The 9,774-nt window shown below is 39.9% G+C and overlaps 1 protein-coding gene across 1 annotated transcript in view; it reads left to right on the forward strand.

Moving 5' to 3' along the window:
• ttll12 (tubulin tyrosine ligase-like family, member 12) overlaps positions 1-3,533 on the forward strand; it is a 63,097-nt gene extending 59,564 nt beyond the window's left edge. The window contains exons 12-14 of the mRNA XM_028570388.1: positions 299-367; positions 865-1,003; positions 3,039-3,533. Coding sequence (XP_028426189.1) covers positions 299-367; positions 865-1,003; positions 3,039-3,190 — 360 coding nt within the window. The 3' untranslated portion in view covers positions 3,191-3,533. The remainder of the gene's footprint in view (positions 1-298; positions 368-864; positions 1,004-3,038) is intronic.
• The last annotated feature ends 6,241 nt before the right edge of the window (positions 3,534-9,774 follow it).

Genomic DNA, 9,774 nt, shown 5'->3' on the forward strand with positions numbered 1-9,774 from the left:
GTACCCTCTGGTATGCGCCTAGTTGGTCATGGGTTCATTCTCCAGCAAGATAGTGACCCAAAACAGAAGTCCAAGCTATGCCAGAACTACCTTAGCAAAAAATAACAAGATGCTTAAAAACATGGAGGGGCCAGCACAGTCACCAGACTTAAACCCCACTGAGCTGGTTTGGGATGAACTGGACAGAAAAGTGAAAGCAAGGCGGACTCATCACTATCATTCACATGAATGCATTCGGTTTTCATGAAGGTGCAGTTTTATGAGTCTGGTAATAAGAATTTGAATCTCTTGTCTCTAGGTGCACTACGATGAGTTCATCCCAATGTTTGAGAAGCAGTACCCACAGTATCCATGGAAGGAGGTAGAAGTAAGTGTAAACTCTTGGCCCTTTTCAACTGCGGGAACTTTTCCCGGACAGTCTTGGAAAAAGGAATTAATACCTGCCTTTTAGCTCTTATTATGTCTTTCTGTGTCGGGATGAGCAGTTATGTTCAGTCGATCAGGCAGCTTACCATCCAGTGTATCCCAAGCCTCACAATGTGTGTTTTCTCGTGTTCAGGTCCTTTTTTTTTAATTATGTCCTTTTCTTCTGTTGTCTTTTCACTTCTGTCATGGTAATCAGAAAATGTGATGCTGTCTAGAGTGGGTGAGAGTAGTACAATATCAGTCTTTATTTTAGTTCCTAATAAAATGTTTTCTTTCCCGCGAGCAAAAGTCACTCCATAATGCAGCAATGCTTTGTATGTCTTATATGTGATGATGCATTAAACACAGTTTTCTTTTTTGTCTAACACATACATGTGGATGTAATGTAATTCCTTACACTTTCCTTCCTTCCTTCTTTCCTTTCCCTACCTCTCACAGGCAGAGATATTTTCCGCGTTGAAGGAGTTCTTCCAGGCAGCCTCGTCTCGACCGGCTCCTTATGGTATATGTTCCTACCCATCATCCCGGGCCATCTATGCTGTAGACCTCATGCTGAAGTGGAGTACTGGGCAAAATGGTGAGCATTTGTTCTTAGAGAGAAAGAAAGGGAGACGGAGGGACTGAGGTTTGTGCTGGAGCTTGTTGCAGGAAACATTCAGCTGTTACACAAACTCCTGGGCAGTTAAGTACTTGTGTTTAGTTTTTTTTCTCCCTCCATAGTGTTTTTTTAAATGTCCCATGACATGGTGCTCTTGGATGCTTTTATATAGACCTTAGTGGTCCCCTAATACTGTATCTGAAGTCTCTTTTATATAGACCTTAGTGGTCCCCTAATACTGTATCTGAAGTCTCTTTTATATAGACCTTAGTGGTCCCCTAATACTGTATCTGAAGTCTCTTTTATATAAACTTTAGTGGTCCCCTAATACTGTATCTGAAGTCTCTTTTATATAGACCTTAGTGGTCCCCTAATACTGTATCTGAAGTCTCTTTCCTGAAATTCAGCCTTGGTGCAGAATTACAGCCACTAGAGCCAGTCCCACAATGAGCTTTCCTTAGGATGTGCCATTTCTGTGTCTGTAGCTTTAAATGGTTTTGAGTAGGAGAGAGGGGATGGGGGGTACACCTATCACCATTTCTAGCCACCGGGGGACCATAGGCAGGCTGGGGGAAGTGAAATTTTCTCAAGACAGACTGCCAAGTCTGATTGTGGGTAACATGATAGACTTTCTCCAGAAGTTGAGTCCGTCTCAACTTCTCGGGGGATGCCGCTAAGTTTTTTTTGGCAGCCAGCCTTCCAAAAGAAAGCACAATGAAGTTAAATGTTAACCAATCATTAACCGTTCACCAACAAGCAGGAGTCTCAGTTCACCCATCCGGGAGGATCTGACACACTCTCACAGTGTCCCTCCATGCTAAACCAGTACTCTAGCTTTCAGACACTAATACGATGCCAATATGGACTTTTCCCTTTACACCCAACCTTTGTTCCTTTAGAGGTATACATCCAAATGTCAGTTATTTGTTGAAGTGTAATGTATGTTACTTACTTTGCCCTGGGGTAAGACACTTCCATTGTCATAAAGAACTCCTTTGTGCCTTCAGCTGAATGTGTGATGTGAAGGATTGTTGTCCTCCTGTCCCTCCAACACCCTACTTACCCTTACGTTGACACCTTGATGTCCATTTTCCTTGCCCTCCCATCTTTGATGTTGATGTCATGTCTGATGTTGAGTTTCTTTTTTTTGGTTTTCTGGGTACAGACTGTCATATCAATCTGCACCCTAAAGCACTAAAGCTATGTCTATGACAGGCAACTTTCTTTTTAATGGTTGCAGTGCAGTTTGTGACATTCAACTTTTTAACATGCAGTTGGAACAAAGGCTGGGATAGGGTGAGGAGTTATGTGGTTAGATCACGCTTGTATCATGTGGACTGGATATGGAATGGCTGCCCATTCATTAGGAGCTAACTTGCCTTTTCAGTACATACCGCAAAAAAGAGCAGCAAGTCTAAGATTTGGGGAAAATATGGTTGTGTTTTGCACTGTGTGATAACACTCAAGCAAGTGGAAATGGACTGGTTTGTTACTAGGTTAGCTGGTTAAATGGTCCCACACTGGCAGTTAGAGCCGAGAAACTATCTTTTTGCGATTTAACAATAAAAGAAAAAAATGTTTTTACAAAATACAAAACATACAGCTTGCAACATGAACACAACCAGACATCAAGACATTTAACAAAATAGTAACTTTATAACTTTATGAACCCATGCTAAATTTGACTAAAAAGAAGAAGAATAAAATGATCTGTTGGAAATTGATCTTAATGCCTTAATTAAAAAAATGAGGAAAAATCCAAACTTTAAGGACACCAATTTTCTTTGTGAATGAATAATGCATCGTAAATAAATAAATGTTCTTCCTTCCATTTGTCGAGCAGCGACAAATTGAGCATGGGTCTCGCGGGTTTATTTGCGGAACCATAAAATAACCGGAGACAAGCCAAGCAGGGCACTTGCAACTGTTGCCATGGCTCTGGTCTTGCAGATATCAGTTCTGTGCATTCTAATCATTGTTCATCTAATTTGTGTGCCTTCTGATCCCGGGCCAGGTGAGCGAGTGATGCAGCCTCAGATCCTGGAGTTGAACTTCAGCCCCGACTGTGCTAGGGCCTGCCTCTACCACCCCTCCTTCTACAACCATATGTTCCAGACACTGTTCCTGGATGAGCCAGAGCACTGCCCAGTCACACAAATTGTATGATCAACTCAACATCACCGGCGATTGTGTTTGCAGTTCTGTTTTTTTATACAGAGACATATTCACATACTTTTTTGGTCCATACTTTTCTTCTTCACTTTTACACTCTTTCTCTGTAACTGGTTACCATCTTAACTTTCCAATTGATGTTAATTAAGGGCTTATGAAACATGTTCCCCTCTGTAGCTCAGTTCCTCATAAATCATTACATCATTCCCTTTTTTCATTTTAATGAAATTATTATAAGCTTGTTCTCAAAACTGCTGGTGTTATGAACCCAATGATTAAAACCAACACATTTCTGTGCAAATGAGAAGCAATAAAAATAACTTTGCCAAAACTGGAATTGTATCCTGAATGATTCTGTGACAAAAACAAATTGGTGCTGTGAAAGTTAAGTGTACAGTTACCTCTTACCTCTGTCGACCTATTTTGAGATGTTGAGTCAATATATTGAGATTCCAAGTCAATATATTGAGATACTTAGTCAATATTTTGAGATATTAAGTCAATATATTGAGATTGTAAGTCAATATTCTGAGATACTAAGTCAATATATTGAGATACTAAGTCAATATTCTGAGATACTAAGTCAATATATTTAGATGCTTATTCAATATTTTGAGATATTATGTCAATATATTGAGATTCTAAGTCAATATTTTAAAGTTTTTCATTACTTTGGGAGTCTTAGTCAATTTTCTGAGTTAATCAGTCAATATATTGAGATACGAGTGTTGAAAAATATGCTATATAAATAAAATGTATGATTGTTATAAAGCAACACGAAGCAGGGTTCAGTTCACAATGTTCTAAAGGTTTAATGAGACAAGAATAGATTTCCTAACAATCGCTCCATTCAGCTAGAGCAGGGGTCATCAACAACATTTTTTCAAGGGCCAGAATTTTTCTAAGCAGACACTCTGGGGGCCGGACTTTCAAATAAAGAAAATAAAATGTATTTATACCTAATATGCCTATTCTTGTTTGAAATTTTCACTTTCTTACTGAATTAATGCTATTATTTTTTTCTTTTTCTTTTACATGTATTAGTTTGAGCAAACTCCTAAAAAACATGGTAACTCCATAATGATAACTGACTCTTTAACTAGAAGATGATCTCAGATTAGGAGGCAGTTCACTGAGGAGTGATGGTTAAAGTCTGTGATATGGAAACATTATTGTAGTATGCAGCATCCTGATTGGTGGAAAATGCTTGCAGAAAGAAAGGCTGTTGTCAGGTAAACATGTCACTGTCAAAGAGGCTGAAGCCAAAAGTTGACGTGGAAAAGCCAAAAGCCCAGCTTTAATCATGAATGACTATGCACTCGTCATGTATGCCTCATTTGCAATGAAAGATGCTGTTGCAAAATAATACAACCATCATCATCTTCATCAAGAATGAAGAACTCGAACATGACGATCGCGTCATTCACGTGCATATTAAGTAGCCACTTATAATACCTCCATAGATTTACCGCTCCAGCGGAGTTTGGTTTGTTCAGCCAGCAGTGAGGTTTACAAGAATGTGTCCAAATTTCCAGATTCCTGGCAAACTAAGATAAACAGTTAGACTACAAACCGACAGCTTTTGTTTTAGCTTGTTTGTAAACATTCGCTATTTGCAGAGTAGAGCTGTGTCTGTAGAGTAGAGCTGTGTCTGTAGAGTAGAGCTGTGTCTGTAGAGTAGAGCTGTGTTTGTAGAGTAGAGCTGTGTCTGTAGAGTAGAGCTGTGTCTGTAGAGTAGAGCTGTGTCTGTAGAGTAGAGCTGTGTCTGTAGAGTAGAGCTGTGTCTGTAGAGTAGAGCTGTGTCTGTAGAGTAGAGCTGTGTCTGTAGAGTAGAGCTGTGTCTGTAGAGTAGAGCTGTGTCTGTAGAGTAGAGCTGTGTCTGTAGAGTAGAGCTGTGTTTGCGTAAAAAACAGCGCGGTGGATAAGAGTGGACTGAGCAGACAGAGCAGATTGAACTATCGCTTTCTACATGTTGATGCCGGTCTACAGGTGAGTGCATTGATGAGTATTGTAGCCTATTTACAGAAAAGAGACAGCGCAAGTTCATCTGCCCCAGCGGCCGTTGGTAACTGTCTCTGTATCGTTCCCAGTCAGGTGCTGCGTGTTAAATTAACGCACACACACATCTCGGCTCAGTGGAGCTCGAGAGAGTAGAGTAGAGAATCCCGGCATGTGAATAGAGATGTAAATACAGGGGGCTGGGTTTTTGCTCTAAATGCTTGAAATGATAAATAACAGAACGCATTTTTTTCTCTTTACATTTCGTGAATTCATGATTACTCTGCGGGCCAGACTAAAAGCTTTGGCGGGCCGCATGTGGCCCGCGGGCCGCCAGTTGACGTTGTCTGAGCTGGAGGATGTGAGAGTGGAAAGACAAGAGGCACCAGAGGAAAGGAGGACTGGTTCAAGGTAGGTTCACTCCGATATATCTTTAGGGAGGAAAACAGTGGAACAAGATATTATACCAATTTATGATACCAATTAAAACAGATGAGAGGCTTTGGTCAGAGATTATACAGACTGGAATGCAACAGATTCACAACTTCCATAAGCAAGGTAGCATAACATGAAGGCATTCTTATACCTAAATAAGATATTTGTGTGTACCCAGTGGATGATAAGATCATTACAATATATATTATTTTAGGATTATTTTATTACTTCTTTTATTTCCACTATTCTATACAATAAACACACACACACACACACACACACACACACACACACACACACTTCTGTTAACCTACAGAGAACTTTTGCTGTCTTCTCTTGTGTATCAGAGAATGAAACGGTGACGCTATAACCCTATCACACGATGAGTAATTGTGGCCGCGGCAGCTCGTGCAATTACCGCGAAATGTCACCACTTCAAAGTTAGCTGCCTGCTGGCTGTTTTCATCCTGGGGGAGACTTGTTATCTAGCAGCAGCAGCTAGAGGCCTCTAAAACAAACCACATGTGCATGCATGCATTCTCATTCATTTCAAAAGAACACAACAAGTGGCGCGCCTGGCAGGAAGCGGACATGTGTCACGCAATAACCCTGGTCATCATGTGATATGGAGGTTTAGGTCGTTTTATCTAGCTAATTATTATTGTTAAATATTCATCTTAAACGGACCATCGTCAAAGAAAAAAAAATCTCGACCAAAAAAGGGCACTTTGGCCTTGAGGGGCAAAAGGGCTGTTTCAGATGATGTTGAAACAGCATTCCCACAAATAGCAAAATGATGGAGTTAGTGACTGATGGCTGACTCACGGACAGATAACTGCAGAGCTGACTGATGCTTGAGTTAGTTCTCATTCATAATTGACCAGAGCTGTGATTGAGTTAAACTCCCACAGGGCTGGATGCTCTCCTCGCCACTCGCCATTTCCTCCTATTAGAGATGTAACAGAAGCAGCAGGCAGGCCGGCAAGTCAGTCCAGTGATGAAACTGGCTCTTCTTCCTTCATTTTATGGAAACAAACTCTTACAGACTGTATGTGTCTACCTGGTGGTGCTCTATTGTCCATTTAAAAAAAAGATAGTCCAACATTTGTATTTCTTTCTGAGAGTTAGAGAAGATTAATAGCACTCTTGTGCCTGTGCGTAGTACAAAGCTGGAGCCAGGATGTCTTTAGCTCCTGAGAGTGTCCTGATTTGGCGAGCTCCAGTTTTCCACTCCCAGATCAGTCTGGCATCTTGAGATAGAGAAAATTGACCGACCAATCAGCGTTGGTTTTGAGGCGGGTTTAGGTGTGACGTTACGAAAAGCGTTAGTCCAAACAACGTGGCAGCTTCCACGAATGAAAGTTTTTTGCGAAGTATTCCTTCATTGAAAGAAGAACAGAAAACGGCACTGGAGGCTTTTCTCGGAGGAAAAGATGTTTTTGCTCTCCTCCCGTTTCGGCAAGAGTTTGATCTGATTGGCAGATTTGGCCCGTCTATCACCAACATAGGTGATAGACAGATGGTTTATCCAATCAGCTAACCAGTATTTTTGCCCCTTCCCAAAAGTTCTCCAAAGGAATGTTCCCAGATGGATATGCCGAGCAAATGCGAAGCGATCCATCTGGCGGAGTCAGGTTAGTGTTTAGCCTAGCTTGATGAAGACTAGACACAGCTAGCATAGCTCTGTCCGAAATCAAAAACTATTTTTTATTCACAAATATCTTGTCTTACAGAGCTGGAGTCAAGATGTGTGTAGCCTAGCTTAGGATAAAGATTGAATGCAGGAGAAACAGTTGAGAAGAGTGAAAAAATATAAGTATTGACTTTTGTCATTTTTTTAACGGTCTACCCACTGTCACATTTTCAAGTTACATCTTCTAGTGTGGAGCTTAGTCATGACACGATTAAACTAGCATAGCTTCATGACTGGCGGAAGGAGAAACGGCTAGCTAGTTACTGTACATTGTGTAACTCTTTCTCGGCAAACAACAGAAACACAGACTTTACACAGCTCCCTGAAGACTTGAATGTCGTTTTTATGTTTCTGTTTGTAAAGAAAGAGGATACAGCCAACATTGGTTTCTTTTAATCATGACAAAGGTCCACATTCCACACTATGGGACCCATTTTAACGAACTAAGCGGACGGTGTGAAGCGCATGGCGCAGGGGCGTTTAGGGCGTATATATATATATATATATATATATATTAACCTTTATTTATCCAGGTAAGTCAATTGAGAACAAATTCTCATTTGCAACGACAACAGACATACAGTACTCTATAAATAAAGTATATATACAGTCATGAGAAAAAATTAGGACACCCATGCTAAAGTTGACTAAAAAGAGGAATAAAAAAATCATCTTTGGAAATTGATCTTAATGCCCTAATTAAAAAAATTAGGAAAAATACAACCTTTATGGACACCAAATTTCTTTGTGAATGAATAATGTATCGTAAATAAATAAATGTTCTTCCTTAAAATACAGGGGGCATAAGTAAGTACACCCCTATGTTAAATTCCCATAGAGGCAGGCAGATTTTTATTTTTAAAGGCCAGTTATTTCATGGATCCAGGATACTATGTATCCTGATAAAGTTCCCTTGGCCTTTGGAATTAAAATAGCCCAACATCATCACATATGAAAATGAAAATAAAAGTGATTTGTTTTTTTCCATGCCCTAAGAAGAGTAAAAACACATTAAAAACATGTTTTGACTCAGGCTTTCATAATTCATGCATCATCACGTAAGAAGAATTCCAATATATACTAAACAATTACAGTTTTTTACTTTCAGAACTCTAGACAAAAAACTCACAACCAATGATCAAAATACACTTTTTTCAGTTGCTTGGATACAATACACATAAACCAAAGATCATTTGTTCATTTAACAAAGATCACCTGTTCAGTATGACACAACTTAACATCAAAGTACTACTATTTCAAAAAGCAATTCACACATTACATTTCAGATGATTGTCTATTCATCATCAGCTTGTGTGTGGGTGATCTAAAGTAACGTTTCAGTGGTATTTCAGCATAAATTAGTTTTTTGAACCAATGATTGTGCAAGTGTGGAACGATTTGACAGTTATCCAGTCATGGTATCACTTTTTCTTTTAAAGCCAACTCCCTTTCTCCCTCTAGATAACCCTCGCCCTCTAAGCCCTCTTCTGCCGTACAGCCGTTACAGATACTGTCAGCGGGGCGGATGGTTAAGCCTATATTAAAGGAGTTATTTCAGATACTTCCCTATATTTAATACTGTAGGTACTAAAACATTATAGGTTCAAATATTATAAATATTGTATTATAAATATTAATAGGTTCAGATGAATTAATTGAAATACTTCCCTATGGTTTAGATTAATTTTAGAGAGACACACACCCCCTTTTCACTCGGGTTCTACTTCAGTGGAAACCCGATGACAAGACAAGAGGCTTTTGATTGACAACCTAGATGTCCCCCGTATGTGAAATACACAGCACACAGAAGATCTTTACAACCAAACAATTACAATTGATTACTCACACTCGGACAGCTGCCTCTGCCGTGGTCACAGAGGTTTCCGCTCAGCTGGAGAATCAAAGGTCTGCTTGTCAGGTCGGTCCCCGGGGTTGCTGCAAACCGCACGGTTAAAGAGGAGGCCACCACTTCCCCTTTCGGGGGGTCCCCGCTCACACGGGCAAGTGGCAAAAAAGAAGAAAAAAGGAAAGAAAGTCTTCTAAAAGAGCAAAAAAAGACTCACAAGGTTTTTTGGGTCACCTTGCTCAAGACGAACACAGGTGGTTTTATTATTTTTTTTTAAAAAAGCAAAAAGTTAACAAGCAAACAAAATAAATGGAAAAATGAACAGAGTTTAATCACTCAAAAAATGCTCTAAGACACAGGAGGTCCCTACTCGTAGAGTCTTGGTCAAAAGAGCAGAAAACGAGCCCAAGGGAGAGAGAGCGCTTTTTGGCAAAGCACCCATTTTTATATGTAATTTCTTGGGGTTCAACCCCCCATCACAGCGAGGTGTGTTTTATCGCATTTGTTTCACCTTACATGGTAATACAGTCTTAAAGCAAGCATCAGGTTGGATATACGTAGAAACCATCTCATATGACGATATTTCCTTTATACATATGCATGTTG

The sequence above is a fragment of the Perca flavescens genome, chromosome 23 (genome assembly GCF_004354835.1).
Source record: "Perca flavescens isolate YP-PL-M2 chromosome 23, PFLA_1.0, whole genome shotgun sequence".
Classification (NCBI taxonomy): domain Eukaryota; kingdom Metazoa; phylum Chordata; class Actinopteri; order Perciformes; family Percidae; genus Perca; species Perca flavescens.